The following is a 21694-nucleotide window of genomic DNA, read 5'->3' as shown; positions in this document are numbered from 1 at the left end:
TATGTTTCTCAACTTTTTACATTTCACTTAAGAGTTTGATTTGTTTTTACACCTGTTAATGTGTAGCTGGTAGCACAAACCCAGTCACGTCAAAGTTGATTTATTATCATTTGTCTTCTTCGCAGAAGGCAATGAAACCAAATACAGTGTCTCCAGGAGCCACAGGGCATGTGATTTGAGTATAAACAGAATATGTGTTTCAGGCCTGACGTCATCGTAACCTGTTTGCATATGTCCTTCTGTGTACACTATACTTGTACGGAGTTGATGCCTGGTAACAATAGATAACTCAAGCAAACAGAGTTGCTTAAAAACCTGAAATTTTGTCTGTTCATCTTAAGGTAAGTGAACATTACCTGTGCAAATTAGAAGTGGTTTTGTACAGATACAGTGATAGAGATTTGATATATAAATCAACTGATCTCCAGGAGTGACTGCTTGTTGACATTGTCTCTTTTTTTTTTCTTCAGTGAAACTGGGTGTGTCTGCTTCAGATTTAAATCAACTGCATTGAAGCACAGTCTTGCAGGAACCCTAACAGATGGATCGTGGGCTCATGTGCCCCAATAGTGAACTTTCAGATAGACGGGCCACCTTGTTTGCCATGTCAGTGTGACACCAAATGAGATCTGCAGTCATATGCAAAGCAGCCAGGCTGTATGGAGACGGCTTCCTTCTCTCTTTGATAACATGGCTGGAAGTCAGCTGGACTTTGACCATCTCTGTAGGCTGACAGGTGATACAGGTGATCTGACGAAGAAAGACTTGGGAGTGTCTTTGATTTTACTGGATTAATGGAATTTCATAAGGTAAGTCGTTCAAGCTCTTATTATAACATTTAAGTTCACTGTCACAAAGGGAGTATGTGTATTCAAATCTGAAAGCTGGTACCTGTCTTACCAGCTGTGTACTGAACGTGAAGTAGTGTAGACAATATAGTGTATACTCATGATAAAATAGCACATGTCATTTGATCAAATATGTTATTTAGGTGTAAACGGCATATTATAGTTTTTTAGAATTATTTTGAATACGTTTTTTTTTCATTTTATATATATATATATATATATATATATATATGCTATTTCATCATATATATTGTCAGATCTTCCCCCAAAATATAAAAAAGGAACAAAAGAGATTAATACTTTTATTAGACATTTATAAACATTATAAAAGACATTTTGAATATTGACATTTTGAATAAAATAGAAAATCGTTCTTTTAAATTGCAATAATATTTTATAATATTACAGTTTTTATGTTTATGTTATGTTTTTTTGATCAAATAAATGCAGCCTTTGCAAGCACCATTACACTATTATAGTATTAAATATAGTATTAAATACTATTATATATAAAATATTATATATATATTTTTATATATAAATATTTTGTATTAGTTTTTATTTTCCATTTTCATTTTATTTAGAGTTAAGTACTCTTGTGGTGCATTTTTTTATTACATTTTTTACCCTCAAATACATCTCTATAATCTTTATACCATTTTATTTCAGTACTAGCTTTAGTTGTTTTAGTACATAAAGTTAAACTAAAATTAAATGAGAAATTGCTTGGCAAATAGCTGTTTTTAAAAAAAAATATTTTCTTTTATTTCAGTTAAATGATTATATTATTTAAAAATACTTTTGGGTTTTTATGGTTTTAGTTTTAGTTAACTGTCATGGCTGGACTAGCCATTGGGCATACCGGTGGGCCGACGTGCTTTTTGGGCCGATATATCTCATTCTCATACTTTTTTTTTTTTTTTTAAACGGCCCATAAAATTTGTACATCGGCGGCCCATTCGTTTTGTTTTGTTTTGCTTAATTGGCGGCGCTGGGTTTGTGCCGGTGTAATGCATTGGTCAAAGTCAGTGTTAGTTTTTTTTCTGACAGACCAGCCCATGAAACACGTAGATCAGCGGCCCAGTGGCTCTTTTCTTGATTGACACTGGGCTGGCCCAATCACAACTTTAAAGGAACACTCCGACTTTTTGGGACTTTAGCTTATTCACAGTATCCCCAGAGTTAGATAAGTCCATACATACCTTTTTCATTTCTGTGCGTTCTGTAAGTGTTATTTGACGCACCCACCGCTAGCCTAGCTTAGCACAAAGACTGGATGTAAATGGATACTGGTAGCATAGTAATCCCAGTAAGTGACAAAATAATGCAAACATTTTCCTATTTACATGTTGTGATCTGTATAGTCACAGCGTGTACAAATAACAAGGCTATATGAGACAGAGAGCATTTTTAATCGTATAAATACTGGGAACTATATTCTCACTAGGCGTAGGAGCACAGCTAACGTTACTTGGGCGGAGTGGCTACTTGGGCGGAGTGATTAGCGCAGCACACGAGACCGTAAACAAAACAAACGTGACTCGTGATCATGGCTGACTTTGAGGAATTGTCAGACTCAGAGGAATTTTACTGTGTATCAAACCAAGATCCAGAACCATATAGTTTTGAGCCAGAATACACAGACGAGGAGTTACAAACTTTGGAAGCTGTAAGACGAAGGGAGAATCAGAACGAACACGGACTGGTGGTGTAAATGTGGAACATGCCAACCTATGCCGACAGAAACCGAGTGCCTTTGTTGTAATGAATGGGACCGGGTATTTCCATCAATGTCAAGGCTTGATGACAATCAAAATATTTGCGTAACTACCACGGAAGATTTCTCTGCCCTAATACACCCGGCAGTTGTCTTTTTTTCCCATTGTGACAAGATCAACTGGAAGAAACGCCCCATGCCGAGTGAACCTAATGGTCAGCTGTCCACCAAGTAAGTGATTTTGTTATAATGATCATTCATAGTTCAATGAAATTGTAGTATAGCCATTGCATACAGTGTGTCACAATAATAACAATAAAGGGGATACACGGATACACGGAGCCCCTATTCACGTAATAGTGTCACTACTAAGGTTATATTACATTAGCATGGCACTGTTACAGTATGGCTAATGTTAGTCATCTCAAAACATAACGGAACACTTACCGCAGCAACAGGTGGTCCAATTTGTCCTGTCTTTATTATCAATGGGATGGCTGTATCCTTTAGCACACGTTTCATGGTCCGTATGGCAACTTGCATTTTTTCAAAATAGTCGTCTACAGTAAAATGTTCAGAGCAACGAAATACTTCGTGATGGTGTTTACAGGTGTGTTTGGATCTATTTCCAGAGCAAGTAGCCATCGATTCATCAGGTCAGCGTTTGTGGTTGGAATTCTATGAAACATCATAGTAATACCTGGTCTCCCCTGTTTATTGTCGCAGTTATTTACAATACAGCGAACACCCATGATTGTACACTATAAATCTACTATCTAGTAATTGCTGACTCTATTACTCCAACTCTGAGCGAACTCTCTTCTCCTCACCACGGCGCGTCTCGGGTGCTGCGCTAATCACTCCGCCCAAGTAACGTTAGCTGTGCTCCTACGCCTAGTGAGAATATAGTTCCCAGTATTTATACGATTAAAAATGCTCTCTGTCTCATATAGCCTTGTTATTTGTACACGCTGTGACTATACAGATCACAACATGTAAATAGGAAAATGTTTGCATTATTTTGTCACTTATTGGGATTACTATGCTACCAGTATCCATTTACATCCAGTCTTTGTGCTAAGCTAGGCTAGCGGTGGGTGCGTCAAATAACACTTACAGAACGCACAGAAATGAAAAAGGTATGTATGGACTTATCTAACTCTGGGGGATACTGTGAATAAGCTAAAGTCCCAAAAAGTCGGAGTGTTCCTTTAAACGAGTGAGCGAGCGGCAGCAGTGTCAGTGTGTATCTGTAAAAAAAGATGGAGAAGAAACGCAAGGAATGTGCAGATAAATAGCGTGAAAAAAAAGATCCAGGCCCTTAAAGCAGACACTGTAAACTGTGTCAAAATATATGTTTTCTGACCTTCATCAGCTCCTGTGGCAGATGATGATAGTGAGGACGGAGGATCAGGAGAGAGATGAGAAAGTGTAGAGCCTGCGGTAAGCATAACTACTTTCAAAACACTTAGGCCATGTCATGAGTGTAGATTATTTCCACATCTGCATAGTTGACGATTACCGCAATTCACTAGAAATTTAATAAGAGGCGTTTGTAAACCATGTTTTCCGCCAAAATAAAAGCTTGATGCAGTTTGCGTCAAAATAAAAGATCATGTGCTTATCTCTTTCAAGTATAGAAATTGGTACAACTAATTAAGAAAGTTTCCTTTATTTTTTTGTGCATTTGTTTTACAAAATATGGCTATTACTGTCATTGGATTAATATTATAACTATTTATAGGTGTAATGTAAATAGACACTGTAACTAATTTGCACACTGAATATGGGTTGGAGCTTTTAATTTTGAACTCTCAAAGTGCACCAGATTAATGAATTTAACATTAAAATGCACAAAATTTTCTCACGGGGGGGCATGCCCCCGAAGCCCCCTAGAAGGACCGAGGACACACCACCATAGTTTTAACAAAAATCCTGTAAGAAACACTGGTATTGCTATGCCAGATCCGCTTATAGCTTGTTTTAGGATTCACCGCTGTGGAGTATAGTTCAACTTTATTAATAAATATAACATTTTGACTTATTTCATCTGTTAACTCTCACTCGTTCCTATACTCACTCATTACATGGCATTAGTGGTTTTAATGAATAGGAGTTGGTATGCATATAATTAAGGGCGTGCAAAGATGGGTGGTGTTTATGATCATATAGTGGGCCGGTCTGGGCAAAAATGCCCGGGCCGATTTTTTGTCCCAGTCCAGCCCTGTTAACGGTAATAACCTTGGTGAGCATCTTCTTTCAAAAAACATAATAAAAAAAATAAATACTTTTGACTGGCAGTTAATATAATTCTTTCATACTGAAGTTCATAGTGTGAAACACAAACATTTTGGGTAATATTTAGCAGAAAATCTTAATAATAACTTTGATTATCAAATAGATATAATTTCAATGACTGGACTATTTGGAAGCATGCTACAAATTAGTGTTTAGCTAACATGACAATAAAATATGTATGCACAGCCTCCATGTCAAAAACACACATGTTTGAAGACAATCGACTGCACGTACTGATCATTTCAGGGTTGTGTCCATCCTTTGCCCTTCCTGATTCATAATGGTGTGCATTTATTTTCTAGGGCTGCGGATGCTGGTGTGACAGGAACTGAGGAAACATGTATATTTTTAGACTCAGTCTTTTTCTTCTGACCACTACGGGTGAGTTTTCATATTCACTTCATCAGGGTGCCCACAGCACCCTCACACATAAAAAAAAGAGACAATTTCAGTATTTTTTCACAATTAGTCAGTATTTTTTAATTGTTTTCCAGTAAAAATATCTAAATATCTTTCAAACAACACACATTTGCTTGTTTGTTTCACCCACTGAAAATTCTTTTTCTTTTTCTATAATAATAAACTTAAAGTTTATTCTAAAATTAAATGAATTGAAAACAAGTCTTGGATGGATGAAAGGATGGACGAATAATTAAGTAGCTACAAGTTTTTCTGGAGTTTGGAAGTATCAGAAAACATTTTTAAACTGTGATTTGCAGGCTTGGAAAAGTCATTGAAATTAGTGAAATTAGAAATGACAAAGTAATGAACATTTCTTTGGGAGTATAGACCAAAGTCTCTTTAAGACTATAGTCTTTGTATAGGGCAAGCTGTCACACTGTATTCCAGTCAATATTTCTCAGAGTAGGTTTATATGAGAAGTGTTTATTAGACCGGGACAAGGTGCCAGCAGGGGTCACTCATTCTTCATTAAATAAATAACAAACCGTTAATTCTGCCGAAATACATAAAACATGAAACACAACCCTGAAACGGTATTGATTGTTTATGTTGCTAAGGGTGGTAACTAAAGGTGTTGCTCAGTGATACACCGTTGGGTAAAGCGGTCATAGCAGTGCTGTATTGTGAATAAAACACAGCTGCTGACCAATCAGAATCGAGGAATGGAACTAACCGTTTTGTGAATTCGATTTAGTCACGTTATATGTTAGTCCAGGTGATATGTGCAAATAATGTTTTTTTTTATTTTAATAATTTTGTGTCATAGCTCCTGAAACAAACATGGTAACACCGAAAAGGTGATGTCTAACCCTATATTTTGATGGTCAAGGATTACAATATACAACAACATAAACTGTTCAGGTGAAGAGTTAATGGTGAAATCACCTATGTGAGAAGGAAATCGCAATATCCGAGTATCATAATATCACAGCGTTAATAGTATATATTATGGCTATTTATTTCTTCTCTTTGATAATTAACTAATATTTTATTTTTATAATACATTAAAATATTGTTTTCAAGAATACTTCAGAGATAAAAAACCAAAAACAGCTCAGGTAAGTGTAGTATTTTTCCTTACCTCTCAGGCAGAGTCAGGTAAGTAGTGTTTCAAATACATTCTTGTTCTCTCTCAAGAACAATCTAACATCACACACAGATGACAACGCAATCAGGTGAACCGTTAATAGTTAATTCAGTGACTTTATGAAAAGGATTGCAATGAAATCTGAGATGACGCAGAATGAAATTTCAAACAAATTTCATGTAAACTTAATTTACAATCACTCTCTGGGGCCAGAGTTGTCTATCATGTTGTCCTCGGAGGGGAAGCTAGAGGCAGATACATGCAGTGTCATAATAATGGACATATGTTGATGTATATGTAAAGCGATTGAAGGAATGGAAAGGTGGATTAAGAATCTCCAACGACAACTGGCAGTGCTACATTTGCTACAAGTGCCTGCACTTCAGTGTCTGCCCATCTATCGCTGTTCATCATTCTTGCGAAATAAGTTGACACAATGCTTACAGTATGTTTACACAGTGTTTTATATCATGGTGGGTGAGGGCATCTGGCCAATCAATGTCTACTTACGTCACAATTAGTACCAGTTGTGCTGGTTAGACCTTTCTCTGGATTAGGAGATATTTGGGTCTTGAAAAAGGCAGTCCGGTACTAAAATCACACCCAGTTCCGGGGGTGCGAAAACAGCAATAAGTGGGTAGTTCCACAGTTAGTTCTATGTACTATGAAAAGGTTACCGCAGTGCGAAAAACCATAAAGAGAGGTGTGAAGTGTACCCTTTTGGGCTCATGGAAGAGTAGTCATGCTGCTGCATTCTGAATCATTTGTCAAGGTTTGATTGCGCATGATGGAAGTTCAGCCAGAAGAGCATTGCAATAGTCCAGCCTACAAATGACAAGGGCCTGGGCAAGTAGTTGTGCAGCTTGCTTTGTTTGGATCCTCCTGATGTTGTGCAATGCAAACCAGCATGATCGAGCTTTACAATATGGTCCTTAAAAAGTCACCTGATCACCAAAGAATAATTGTTGATGAATCTAGCAAGAAATCTGATGGGTTAACATTCAGTTGGTCATTCTGTGTAAGAAATAATGTTCCAGTGTCTATAAAGGTGTGAAAAGAATGCTCCCCAACATTAGAATAACAAAGGAACAGCATTCACCAGGAACATGTTGTAGATTGCATCTTGGATCTGGGTGAAGGAAGAGAGGATAACACTACCTAGGAAAGATGGATGGGTGAAAGGGAGTGGAGGTTTTGCCTAAAAGTAACTGGTAATGGATTTGGTGGCAAACAGGTAGTAATATGTAGGTTAAATGTAATAAAGAAATGATCAGAGATGTCTAGAGGTTTTACCAAATGTTGTCTGTGAAACTAAGACGCATGTGTAAATTAAGTCAAGCTGGTTGCCTGGTTTGTTAATTCTTGTGGTGGTAAACCATTGGAGATCAAATGAAGCTAGGAGTGGAAGAGGAAGTCTGCAGTATAAGGCTTCTCCAGATGAATTTCAAAGTCACCAAAGAAAACAAGTGGACTGCCATCCACAGAGAATGAGGACAGCAGCCCATACAGCTCCTCTGTAAAGGTGCCCAGTTGGCCAGTAAGGCGATAAATCATTACAACATGTAGTTTAACAGGAGCGTTTACCATATTAGCATGAAACTCAAAATAATTTCTATTGCATAGGGAAGAGTGGGTTGAATATTTCTAATTACTAGAAATGAGAATACCAGTACCCTTCCAACCTGATGAGAAGTGTGAGACAAAGGGAAGTTGTTAGAGAAAACAGCAGGTGTTGGGGAGTCTTCCGGACAAATCCAGGTCTCAGTCATCATGTGTGGTGGGCGTTCTAGCGCAATATGCTGCTGTCACATCATCCAGTGGGATGCTGCACATTGGTGGTGGTTGTGGAAATTCCCCCTTCCATGTAAAGTGCTTTGAGTACCCAGAAAAGTGCTATATAGATCGGAACAAATTTATAATTCATTAATGAAAACAATCTTTTATTGCACTATTGATTAAAATACGAGTTAGTTATCAAAGAAAGAAAAAATTAATATCCATAATATGGACTATTGTAAATGCTGTGATACTGTGATGCTCAGATACTGTTATTTCTTTCTCACATAGCTGATTTCACCATTAACTCTTCACCTGAACATTTTATGTTGCTGTATATGGTATCATCGTAATCCTTGACCATCAAAACATAGGGGTACACATCACATTTTCGGTGTTATCTTTTTTGGTTCAGGAGATATGACATGAAATAACCACGAGGTGTAATAATTTCACAAACATTCACTGTTAGAACAAAAACACATACAAAACCCACAAATTTGTGTAATTCATTATTAACTTTTGACTCAAAATCTGATATTTACTGAGATTAGCCACTGTGAAAACAGCCCCTGGTCTGTATATTATCTATTTTTATTCAGCTCCAAGTTAATGCTCTTTTCTTTTATTTCAAAAGAGGGGGGTATAAAATATACCAATTAAGTATTCCATAATTACCTTTAATGCTCATAACTTTCCTTTAAACGTAATTTATGATGAGAAGAAAACAGGAAAACATGCCTTGAATAACTGGATCTAAATAAAACCAACTCTGTGGAAGTGTTTGGAGTTATTTGCTTCTTGTGTGTCGTTCACTGCAGTGGCCTCCGCTCAGCTGCAGCTACAGCCTCTGAATGCAGCGGTGCTCCGTGGATCAAAGGCTCGGTTCAACTGCAGCACAACTCAGCCCCCATCTGTCATGAACTGGATGGTCAACGGACGCTTGGTTATCACCATTCTGGAAGCGTCTGGGGTGTTTAACTTCACAGATCGTTTTTCGGCCCAAGATTTCACCACACCTGGAGATTACAAATGGGAGTTTATAATTAGCAACGTGCAGAGAGACGATGCGGGTGAAGTCACCTGTCAGGTTTTGGGTGGAGCGCCTCAATTGGCCACACTGTCTATACAAGGTAAGCAGTGTTTTAAGTTCTATTGTGACTCATTTTAACTGATCCATGCCATATGACGTAAAATTTTTGACCACAGAGAGTGAAATATGAGAGTATATGAGAGAAAGTGATCGAGACAGAGCAGCTAAAGAAAATTTAAGCAAACCATTTAAAAAATATATTTAAAGACAGACCGACCGTTCTTTCTGTTTATCAAAGTATCCTGAAAAATGTTTTAATTTATAATAATTTAAATTATAATTAAGTTAACTTTTTAAAATATAAAATAGTTACTAGAACTTGTAAAAATATTTCACAATATTACTACGTTGTTGAGCAAATAAATGCAGCCTTTGTGAGCATAAGAGACTTATTTGAAAAACATTTGAATAGTAAATGAAAGAAAGAAAAATGTAAGTTTATTTGCATGGGGACTGCTGGATCTCTTTGAACTGTATGATCCACTTTTTTAAGAACATTACATAAGGATTTAAGTAAACAATTAAAAACAGACAAACACAAATGCATGATTTGATCTCACTTAAGCTTAAGCTTAACTTCTGCTTCTCAGATGCAAAGCTGCATGCTTAATGATTTTTGTCATGGTTCGAATGTTAAATAACACTCTTCAACAGCATCTACCTTCTTGCTTCATCTTTGAGTGAGTTCCAGCACCTAAATCCATATGCTGATCTTTACAACCTTTAAACATTACTCAGCAATTTTATGCACGACAGAGTTGCAAGAACATTCCTAGAGACTGTCTCCTTAAGTATAGCTTTATTAACTAATGCTCACATCAGCATAAAAATAACCTTTGTGAATCAAATAAATATATCAACTAAACGACAGGAGCAATTGTTTCTCCTAGACAACAAAATTAAAACGTGACCAAATTGAGACTCCCTAGTAATTTCACATTGCAAGAGATCTCAGCAATGTTCCAAACTGTGCTCAGATTTGCCAAGATACATAGTCAAACATCTTAAAAGTAACTCGAATATTTCTCACCAAATTCTCCCCAGATGATATTCAATATTACTTTTTTATAGCTATATATTCCTCCTTAAACTGATTCCAAAATAAAGCAAAATATAACAAATAATAAAACAATTCCATTAAGTCTCCTGCAATGAAAGAGCAACCTTTGAGCAATACATTTTTCCTTAAATGTTCTGTCTATTATGTATTCATTTTATTCATTATTTGTATCTTTGATGTTTTTAGATTGCATAATAGCTTGATTAATTAAACAAATGAAAAAATTAATAAATCATACAAAAAAAAAAAAAAAAAAAAAAATATATATATATATATATATATATATATATATATATATATATATATATATATATATATATATATATATATAAATGTATTTCTCCTTAAATTGATTCCAGAATAAATAAAACATCTAAACAGTTGCAAGTTAATTTTGCTATTTTTTTTGTCAGGTGCATGATCCATGTTTTTTTTTTATACAAGCTTTACTGTAGCTGCTGGAATAGACTATGTTGCTTATTTTGCTTGTTTAACTTTCATAATAAATCATTATTATAATATGTTATTATTTTTTATTTATTGTGTCAGAATATTCTGTATCAGACATTTCAGCTTTAAAATGTATCAACAGAAGGCCAAAATAACCACAGAATATAGCAGTTTAGCAAGCATAATTTCTTCATTCTTTGATGTACTGTCAGTGAAAGAAGTTTTGCCATATAAGATCTGTCAGTGCTTTTATGATGGACCACAAAAAGTATAAAGTGCAGTACAAAGTTTTGTACAAAGCAAAACAAAACTCAGATGTTATCAGCCGCACCTGTGAGTCACCTGTCCTGCTGTCCCGTGGGAAATTATCCGATTACATCTCAAAGTGCAGATAATCAATAATAATCTACTTCTTAATTAAAGTGGACCATGTTTTGAGACAGGCCCAACCGTCATTAAAGCAAACGCACAAATCCACAGTGATTAGGGCAGAGTGTGTGTTCAAAGAGATAATTCTGCTCTGTTCTTTTCCAGAAAGTGGCAGTGTGGAAATTGTAGGTGGAAATCAAACCAAAACGGAAGGAGTTCAGACAGAGTTTCAGTGCAGGGCTGTGGGCTGGTTTCCTGAACCCAGCATGTCCTGGTCTGTAAATGGAGTGGCAAATTCCTGCAACAGAAGCTCTGTAGCACAGGGAAACCTGTTTAACTCCATCTGCACGCTGACAGTCACTGCTGTCAAAAATTCTTCTGTTCAGTGTCTGGTCAGTGTGCCTGCCCTGAGCACACCGGACACCAGCACTGTCTTTCTGACCGTTGGTAAGAACAATATACATGTTTTTATTTTTATAAGTAATCAAAAATGATAAAAGATCACAAATTCTAAATTCTATTCTAACGATAAACACAAACAGAATCTGAATTCTAAACATAGCACAACAAATATTTATTTCCACCCACAAATCAGATGAGTTGCTTTCAGCAACAGATAGAGGGCACTGCAAACACCAATCCAGCCACATAAAGTTTAATATTATAATCAGAGTTAATTGCAATGAGAACTTTGCTGTCCTTTTTGGCACAAGATGAAGATGATGCATGATTCCCTTATCTCTTTCTGTTCAAGAAAAGTTTGCTAAAAGAGACCAGACAGTGTTGATCGCTGTCACTGTGGCCTTCAGTGCTGCGGCTCTATTGTTTCTAATCATCTACGCAATTTTTTTCTTCTGCATGAGAAGAAAGAAAAGTGAGTATTTGAGAGGATGAATCCCAGTTTTCCTAATGTAAGACAGATTATTTGCATTAGTGCATCCCACAAAAAGTACTTTGTGCAGCCAGATTGTGTATAGCCAAGCCTTTTAAATTATAGACGTAATTCTGGTCTTAAATTGTAATCAGCTCATTTTATTGTTTCTTTTCTACAGAGTCAAGCTACCAAGAGGAGATCAGGAGGTGAGAAATGAGTTCCAGTGTGTGTTTTGCATTTAAGAGGGACTGGAAATACACAGTAATGTGAAATTGAGGAAATAATTTCTATTAAAAGCTTTATTACTGTGAGTAGCTTGTTAACAGGTTTGGGCTTCCGTTTCAGGGCAAGAATCCAGTCCCAGAATAGGACGCCTTCCACAGAAAATGTGCAAGGACAGGACAACCGAGGATATATTAGAGATGGACACGATGGTCTGTATGCTTAAACTAACATACGTACACAGGGGTATATATATATTTCTAAACTTTAAAGACACAAATAACTGAAAAAAAAAAAGTTAAGTAATTGATTGCATTCAAAATTACAAATCTGAATGGGCATTATGTTTTTGCACAGAAGAAGCCTTATTTTCTTTCTTTTACTGAAATCAGTTATAATGTAATGATTTAAGAAAGCATGAATGAACTCTCATGTACTACGAACTTTCATGTGTCTCTCTTTACTGCAGGACACACCACAGATGGAGTCTGGTACACAAACCATTCTGACAAACATCAGGTGATGCCTCCGATCAAGCTTAAAGTCAACATCAAACCAAAACTTCATCAATTTACATCCTTAGTACACATTCTTGATCTTGTTTAAATGATTCATCAGTACAGACTATTTCAAAGAAAAATTGTCTTCATAATCTATCAGCAAAATGAAAACCAATCTTTTTTTTCTAATGTAAAGTGTCTCATAATGAAAGTAAAATGGGTTGTGAGCGCCTTTCATGTTGAATCAAATACATTTCAGTACTTTTCATAAAAATTAATATTTGTCAAGACTCCAGATCTAATACAAATCTTTGGTTTTTCAGATGACTGGTATTTTTTTTGATGATGCTCACAGGAAGCACAGACACATGACCATCGTCTAGAGACTAAATGCTGGACTTCACAGACAGGTGTTCTGGTTCTCTTCTTCTCTCTTCTACATAAAATCATCATTTTAGGTTTAATTACAGAAGAAAGAGAGCCTGAGGGACTTCATATCAGCACTTATGGTGATCTGTTTCAACTCCACTGGATTTTTTATTGGAACACAAGCATTTTCTTGGTGGTCTCTGACTTTTGTACCCCACTGAATACTGTGGATAATCACCAAGAACAGATGAACATGGTCAAAATGAGGGTGGTCGGGTTGGTAAAGACCTGCCGGAAATCACTTGTCTGTTTAGCTAAACAAACCAATATGACTGGAACTATGTGATGCTTATTAATACATCAATTAATCAATAGTATAAAATGTACAAATTTTTGTGTAGTTTTCACTTATCTGTGTTTCACACTTTAACAGCTCTAAGATCCATTAAATGGATGACAAGCATTTTGAACAAATTTTTTTTATAAACCTAGGAAGAATGAACCTCACTTTTATGGTTTAAACAAGAAAAATATTAAGCAATGTACTATAAATTAATCCAACTTAATTTATTACTCATTTTAAGGCTATCTATCTATCCATCTATCCATCTATCTATCTATCTATCTAAAGTTGACTTCATTATATTGTTTTCAAGATATTTCCAAAATACTTTCAGAAGCCACAAAGCTTGAGAAAATAAGAACAGACATATAGATAACAAACAGAAATTTTCTGCTGCTCTTTTCATGCATTCCTTTAGTAGAACATCTCGCTGCAGTGAGTATTTGACATTCTTATCCAAGAGCTCTGCAGTCAGTGTGTGTGAATATTAGCCCTCTTTCATATTTTCCCTAAAAAAATAATGAATGCTCATAAATAAATAAATAAAGCTGGGTTAATGGCCAGCTGTAGGCTGGCATCTATTCCCCTGTGGCTTGTTAAGAGCTGTGGAGTCTTCCTCTTCCTCACGCCTCACTCCACCCAGCTCTGAGCTGACCGAGCAGCTGATATTCTCCCACTCATTATGACCACACCAAAGACACTTCCTGTTATGTAACCAGCACTGTGTACCTCCAAGACACAGATATGGAACATCTCCAGTTTCATTCTAATATTAAGCCAAATATCATGGAAAACCCTGTGGTGATGCCCTGGTATGTTGATGGTATCAGCTGGTAATTTCAAAGAATACCACGGTACTTATTTATGGCAATGGATAATTAGCATATAGCATGGTATTTATATGCTACTCCAAAGTATTTTAAATGATTATATCAATTTTAAAGGGGTCATATGATGTGATTTAAATTTTTCCTTTCTCTTTGGAGTGTTACAAGCTTTTTGTACATAAAAAAGACAAAGACTTAAGTCTCAAATCCAAAGTGATATTCTATATAAAAGTTAAGAGTCAACCATGCTCCCCACAACTGCTCTTTCTAACACGCCCCCACATGTCTACATCACTGTGTGGGTAGATTTGCATAACGCTTCCCAAATGTTCACGCAAAAAAAGGCATAACTTTTATTTTTACTGTTGCCGCTGCCGCCATGTCATGAAGACGCTGTGCATTTCCTTGTGGAAGCAAAACTACATTGTTTGTCCTTCCAAAAGAGGACACAACTAGATATCAGTGGTTAAGTTGTATTTAAAGCACTATTCCAGAACAGTTCAACCGAAATATTCAGATGTGTGCAGTGCATTTTACGGAGGACGAGGACTTTTTCCTGAATTAGTAGCCAATACTTCTGTGCGCTAAGGCTGTTTCTATAATGTGGGGCAATTCCAGCTTTGTAAGGACAGTTTGATGCTTTTGACTCACAGCCTGTAAGTATGTTTACATATTTAAAGAATTTGCCACTGATGATTCAAATGTGAGTTTTGAGCAGTGAAGATTAGCGTGTTGTTTGTTGTTTCTCCGAAATGCAGACGTGTTTTTTTGTTTACGCTGTGCGATACACAACACAACACTGCAAAACAAAGTATAAATCATTATAATCCGTAATTATGTCCCCACTGGATGCAACAAAAACTTCGTTTGTAATGGGTTTTATTGGTTTTGTCTTTTTTTTTTTTTTTTACATTAAACCACATAAACACATTGCACATATTAACACATATTAACAAATATGTGTATATATATATATATATATATATATATATATTAGGGGTGTAACGGTTCACAAAATTCATGGTTCGGTTCAATACAATACACTGGTGTCACGGTTCGGTTCGGTACGTTTTAGATACAGCAAAAAGAAAAAAATAGCAGATAAATTTCCTTGATTTTTATAAAAATGTTGTATTTATTAAAACTAACAAAGTATGTTTTTTTTTTTACATTGAACAATGAGGGAGCTATTCTTTACCCATCTTCTATGGTGTTTTCTTAGCAGCATACTGTATAAATCAAAAACAGCTCCTTATAAAAAAAATATGAAAATGTTATATTAGTTATGAACAAATACAAACATGTAACTTTTTATATGGAACTCTATAACTCTTTATATTGAGTGTGTTTTTACTCAATTGGTTCTCTATAGGGCTTATGTTTTTTGGAACAAAGCAGGAATTACGGTCTGTCTGAAATGAGCTCGTGAAGGAATATTGTAACGGGGCTCAATTACATTAAGCATGTTCTTAAAACCTACGTTTTCCACTACAGCACAGTTACTCATTGCGCGGCTCGCGAGCCGCATGCGGCTCGTCAAGCTATAACTGGCGGCTCGCATAGTAGCTTACAGTATCACACTGCCACTTGCCTTCAGAGCATGTGAGGCGGGAGTGAGCGGGCGGATCTTGGACAGAGCGCAGAGCGGCAATTTCAAAAGGACGGTGGACGGAGCGTCGCATTTCCCGCTCCAATTTCGCTCTGCTCACACCAGGAGTCTGAAGCATGCTCATTCAAGCCTGGCCCCGAATCCATTAGTCTTGCACAGTCATCAACAGTAGACTATTTTCATGCAAAACTCGGCTCAATAATGGAGTTCAAAAAGTAAAATGAGAATTCATACAGGTGTAGCCTATCAATATAAGTCGCTCCAGAGTAGCCTATAAGGCGCATCAGTCAAAAAATGCGCCATGAAGAAGAAAAAACATATAGGCCTAGCCTCGCACTGGACTATAAGTCGCATTTATTTAGAAATGTATAAAAAAAAAAAAAAAAATCTTATGGACGGGACAGTTCTCTGTTACGGACGTGAGCGCTCTGACAGCGGCTCTAAGACTGCTTTAAAACTTTCACTGAGACCTCAAACAGAAAGCATAAAGCCTGTCTTTAAATTTGATTTCGTTTTGTATTAATTGTATCTTAATTTTAATCAAGGTTTCATCAACCAATTGTCTGGATTTAATAAGAAGTAAATAGAAAATAGATTACCACGATACGAAGGAGCCGGTGTGAACCTGGAGTTTGTCTCATGAATGAACCGAAACTCAGCGTATAGCCTACTTGCCTCACAGACCCGACAAATAGGCTACTATAAATATCTAAATATCTAAATATCTACTTTTAAACAAAACAATTCAAAACGAAAGAAAACAGACTGCTCTCCCTCCCGTATGAAATGTGCATTTCTCTCAGGCGAGTTCACTACTGCGAAGATCACGAGTCAGCATCTTTCTAGCCGACAGACATAAAAATATTTTTTAATGTCTTCTGCTATATTTTACATATTCATAATCATTAATTTTGGCGGTTCGTTGTGACAGCTTTTAGGTGCCCTTAAATGTTACATGAATGCATCAGCACTGAAAACATAGAGATTTTTTTTTCTTTTGGGGGCATTTTGTTTGACATGCATGCCAGCTTTCGCTCATCCCACTATTAAAGTAAATCTGTTCTTAAACGAAAATGTATTGACCGTGTTATTTCTTTTTTGTGGGATGTCCAATTTATATGTAGAAATGCACATTTGCAAAGGTGACTTAGTATGTTGTCGTAAAAGTGGCTCGCCTTTTGATTTTTCTCTGCCAATGTGGCTCTTGTGAAAAAAATAGTGAGGATCACTGCACTACAGAGTAAGTGATTGAGTAGCCTAACATAAACATATAAGTTGGTGTTTTTTTCTTCTTCGGGGGTGTCAGGGGCATTGCCTGTTACGTCGTTTGGGTTATTGGGCTACCTTGTTGAATGCATATCATTATATTTCACAATTTTTTTTATTTTCCAAATATAATTAATTAGTCCAAGGAACCGTTCGGTCCATAATGCGTACCGCGTACCGAACCGAAAGCCTCGTACCGAACGGTTCAATACGAATACGCGTATCGTTACACCCCTAATATATATATATATATATATAGTGAAACTCTAGACTGAAAAACACAATAATTAATGACTACAATAGATTAATTAATAAACTAAAAAATAAAGTTATAGTGCCAATTCTGTTGGAAATCGTATTCTTCAGTTCTTAAAATTTCATTATAGTCGAACACTCAAAAGCATTCTCTCGGACCTTCAGAGTTGCCGTCATGAAATATTCAGAGTGGGAGCAGATGTAAAGTGCTCCACCGATCTTGGCACACTGTTAACAACCTCTCAGAATAGCTGCTTGAGTCAGTTGGTTTGAATGACTGTCTTCTCCTGAAGCAAATGATCATGGATGTGAGAAGCGTAAAGGGCAGCCAGACTCCAGAGTTTATTTGTTCACACAATCTAGTGGGATCTTTTGCTAAAGGCACTCTGGGAGTTAGTGAACCACTGTTGTGTTTTCGGAAAAACCAGACAGAAATATGGCAAGCTCTAAAACTGATACACCAAGGTGGTCTTGCCAGAAGATATACAGCTTGGTTTCAGGAAAAATTTATAAGCTAATGATTGGAGAGGAAATATTATCACCTTTGCTCACAACCTTGCTTTTAAAGATTTATCAATAAAACCTCCAGAGAGTAGCAAAACTGTCTTCTTTCTATATATACCTCTACAAACTGAAGGAAATGCTTCTGTTGTGGTTGTGTGGTGTATACTCACTTGAGACCCATTTCTGTCTGGCTATTATTTAAAATAACATGCTATTTTTGTACTTCCGGCAGAAAAGCAATGCTGATCAGCAGGTCAATGCAGATGAATTCATTAGTGAAATTATGCCTTTATGGAATATATAGTTCTCCCTGAAATAGAAATGTACAGGACATTTACTCTCTCCAGCCATCCAAGATGTAGATGAGGAGTTTGTTTCTTCATGGGAACAGATTGGGAGAAATTTATCATTACATCCTTTGCCCACCAATGGATCCTCTGCAGTGAATGGGTGCCATCAGCATAAGAGTCCAAACAGCTGATAAAAACATCACAATAATCCACAAGTAATCCACATGACTCCAGTCCATCTATTTACCATCACTTCTTGCCACTATTTGTTTAGAACTGTTTTGGGCTGTTTTTGCTTGTAAACAGTACTTGACCTTGATCCATTGAGAGCAATATTATGAATAGATTACTCTAATTTTAAAACATCTTAAAGATGGATATCTTACAGCTTTTTCACTTCAAAAGACATTAATTGATGGACTGGACACGGGAGTGTCCCACGATACGACACGCATTCACTGCAGAGGATCTATTGGTGGGCAAGTGAGGTAAATAAAAATTTCTTCAGATTTTGAAATTTTGTTTTTTGGGCAAAATGTTCCTTTAAAGTTTAACACTGAGCCTAGATATTACTTTAAGTGGTTGGAATTTGACCCATAATGGCGCTCTCTCGTCCTAACAATCACTAATGCATCCTGAAGCCACCAATCCATTTTCATAAGCTCTTTTAGCTCTTGTTAACTGTATTTCGATTTGGTATATAACCAAAATGTATTTAATTAATTTGGTAGATTTCATCTTTTATGTCAGTGGTTCAGTCAAAGTAAAGACTATTTTCTGAACTGCACTGATCTCATTTGCCTGTTTGTGATTAGTATTCATGCAGTGCAGCATTCGTATTAAGAGAGACGTAAACCTCATGGTTTAATAAAATTTTCTAGTCCAATAAACATGCAGGCAATCTGCAATTAAGATCTTTCTCTCATCAGCATTGAAGATCCATGTACACAGCTCCACCATTTTGCCAATCAATAAATTGCATCATAAATTAATGCCAATTAAAATTGTATTGCACATGTTTCCATGGAGTTATGGAGCGAGGAGCAACTCTTGCTCTTCCAACAAAATTTTCACGTTTTCCAGGAAGCCAGTAATAATTCAGTGTAATACAGTGTCAGAGAGCCATTTACTTCAAATGAGCCCACTCTGAATTGAACACTTCATTACAGCACACAGCTAATGAAAGTCAAAGAGAGGTGCAAGTGTATGAAAAGTGAAGTGTGGTGAGGTCACTGTAAAGTCCTCACTGAATAATTGAGAATAATTATTAATTATAAAGCTTAAAATCATTTATATAAATATAATTTAGATTTTATGAAGAAAGTAAGTAGTGATTGTCAATGCAAAACTCACCACCATGATGCCAGGCTGTTGTTAGGTGTTCCTAATATGTTCTGAATGGTTTTTAGTGCATAGCTAGGCAGTTGCTAGGGTGTTTTGGGTGGTTGTTCACTTACACAATTCCTTGGATCCCATCTTCCATTTCAAGTTCTTTGCCATTTTATTTAACAACAATAATCTTGAATATAATTCCCCAGGTTAAAATTGTAAGTCTGGTCGATTTGAAAAGTAATAGCAAGTCTGTCATCACTAGCTATGTTTACACGCAACTCCGAGGTAATTTTCACTACAGTCGGTAACTGAGACACAAGATGGTTCCACTTGCATTTGAGTGAAATTAGAAGAAAGACAAAAACAGCAAATATTAGGAAATATCTGGAGAGCCATGTAATAATTAAAACCCCAAGGCACACTGTGAGAAATAGTAACAGTCCAACCTGATCTCACAGGGAAAATAGAACTGCCATGAGATTGCTTTGTTAGTCCAGTATATGCACATATTGGCAGAAGCAATGACAGAATAACACTGGCAGAAGATCTGAGAGGGGTTTCCTCTGTAGATTCTGGCCTCAAGACATAAGTAGGTTCATATAAGCAAAGCTGAATCAATGCCAATGAACGTTTCCCCTCCTCCTCTATTTCCTGCGCTCATCTCAGTGTAGGCAGTTTCTGTGCCAGCAGTGCATTGGAGATGATTCATAAGATTCTGCTAATGGTCATTGATAGGCTATCAGGAATGGCCTTAATTAAGGCTTAAGCATTCTCAAAGCCTTGTCATTGTAATGAATAGCTGAAAAGTAAACACGAGAAGTAGACTTTAATTAAGCTTTTGCTTGAATATGTACAGTAATGTGCTATTGCTGTCAGGTTTGGCTAAATTACCATTATGGTTTGTCAAATACTCAACGTCAACCAGGAAAATTCTATCATTGAAAACCATTGAAAAACACAGCCAGTCCTTTCTGCAGATCTTACTAAAGTGTTGCAGTGTAACTCTGAGTGAAGTGTGGGTCATTATCAAATTCAGAGCTCGGGGGCAGCAGAGACATTATATGACACCAGGCAGCGCCATTAAACAGGGACTGTCTGCGGCACTGTTTACTGAGGAAAGACCAAAAAAACAGAGAACCGAGTACAATTCTCTTATGTAAAGAAAAGAGCAGTGACCTTCTGCAGGGCTATGATTTGAATTAAAGGAATAGTTCAGCCAAGAATAAAAATCTGTTAAAACTTAACTCATCCTCAGACCATCCAAAATGTAGATGAGTTATGAAGCATTACTTTAGATTATAGAGTCATATTTTGGCCAAAAGTGATGGTTTAAATTTAAAACACCTTAATGATGGATTTATTTCATACAAATATAGAGCTTTTACTTCACAAGACAATAACCGATGGACTAGATTGCACATCGTGGATTATTGTGATGCTTTTATCAGCTGTTTGGACTCTCATTCTGATGGCACCCATTCACTGCAGAGGATCCATTGGATGATACATTTTTCCAAATCTGTTCTGATAAAGAAACAAACTCATCTACATCTTTGGCGAGTACATTTTCAGCAAATCTTCGCTTTTGGTTTTTCACTATTCCTTTAAAGTGCTGGAAATGCAAAAACAGGAAGATAAAATGTTGTCTTTCTATAAATGGTTTTCTTCTGTTATACACAGTCCATCACAAAATTCATGGTGACAGGTGCCCTGTAAGGCCTGTTTGGCCAAGTGTGAGTCAAAAGAGAACACCATGGACTGCCTATAAATTTCCAATCTCCATTAAAACGTCTCTGTTAAAGCTGGTCTTTGCAGCTTGCATTAAAGGAAGGAAATCGATTGTCATTCATTTAACAAGCCAGCAAATACAAAATGTTATGGGAATCCAAGGAACAAAGACACACAATTCTGATCTTGCTGTAGTTGCGTCGCTCTAGCTGGTTTTATCCTGCATGGCACTAGAGGAATAGCCCGTGTTTAATGGAGCTCATCTGTTTAGAGAGATGATAACATCTGTGATAACCAAACTCGGTGCTCAGCAAATATAAAGACCGTATGTGAATCTGATGCACCAAGCCCCAAAACGGTTCAAAATTGTATTAGTTTGTGGGAGGCAGCATGCAAACAGCAATTCTCCTCCAGC

The 21694-nt window shown here is 36.5% G+C and overlaps 1 protein-coding gene across 1 annotated transcript; it reads left to right on the top strand.

The window, feature by feature from the left end:
* LOC132132435 (immunoglobulin superfamily member 5-like) lies at positions 1-13458 on the top strand. Its single transcript, XM_059544803.1, has 10 exons — positions 1-341; positions 471-809; positions 5166-5244; positions 9010-9321; positions 11326-11607; positions 11915-12034; positions 12213-12240; positions 12380-12468; positions 12726-12775; positions 13080-13458. Exons 3-10 carry the CDS (start codon positions 5202-5204, stop codon positions 13137-13139), a joined length of 984 nt encoding a protein of 327 aa, XP_059400786.1. The 5' UTR covers positions 1-341; positions 471-809; positions 5166-5201; the 3' UTR covers positions 13140-13458.
* The last annotated feature ends 8236 nt before the right edge of the window (positions 13459-21694 follow it).

Source organism: Carassius carassius, chromosome 49 (genome assembly GCF_963082965.1).
Source record: "Carassius carassius chromosome 49, fCarCar2.1, whole genome shotgun sequence".
In the NCBI taxonomy this organism is placed as follows: domain Eukaryota; kingdom Metazoa; phylum Chordata; class Actinopteri; order Cypriniformes; family Cyprinidae; genus Carassius; species Carassius carassius.
Note: the sequence above shows the minus strand (reverse complement) of the source record. Positions and strands in the feature narration are given on the sequence as shown.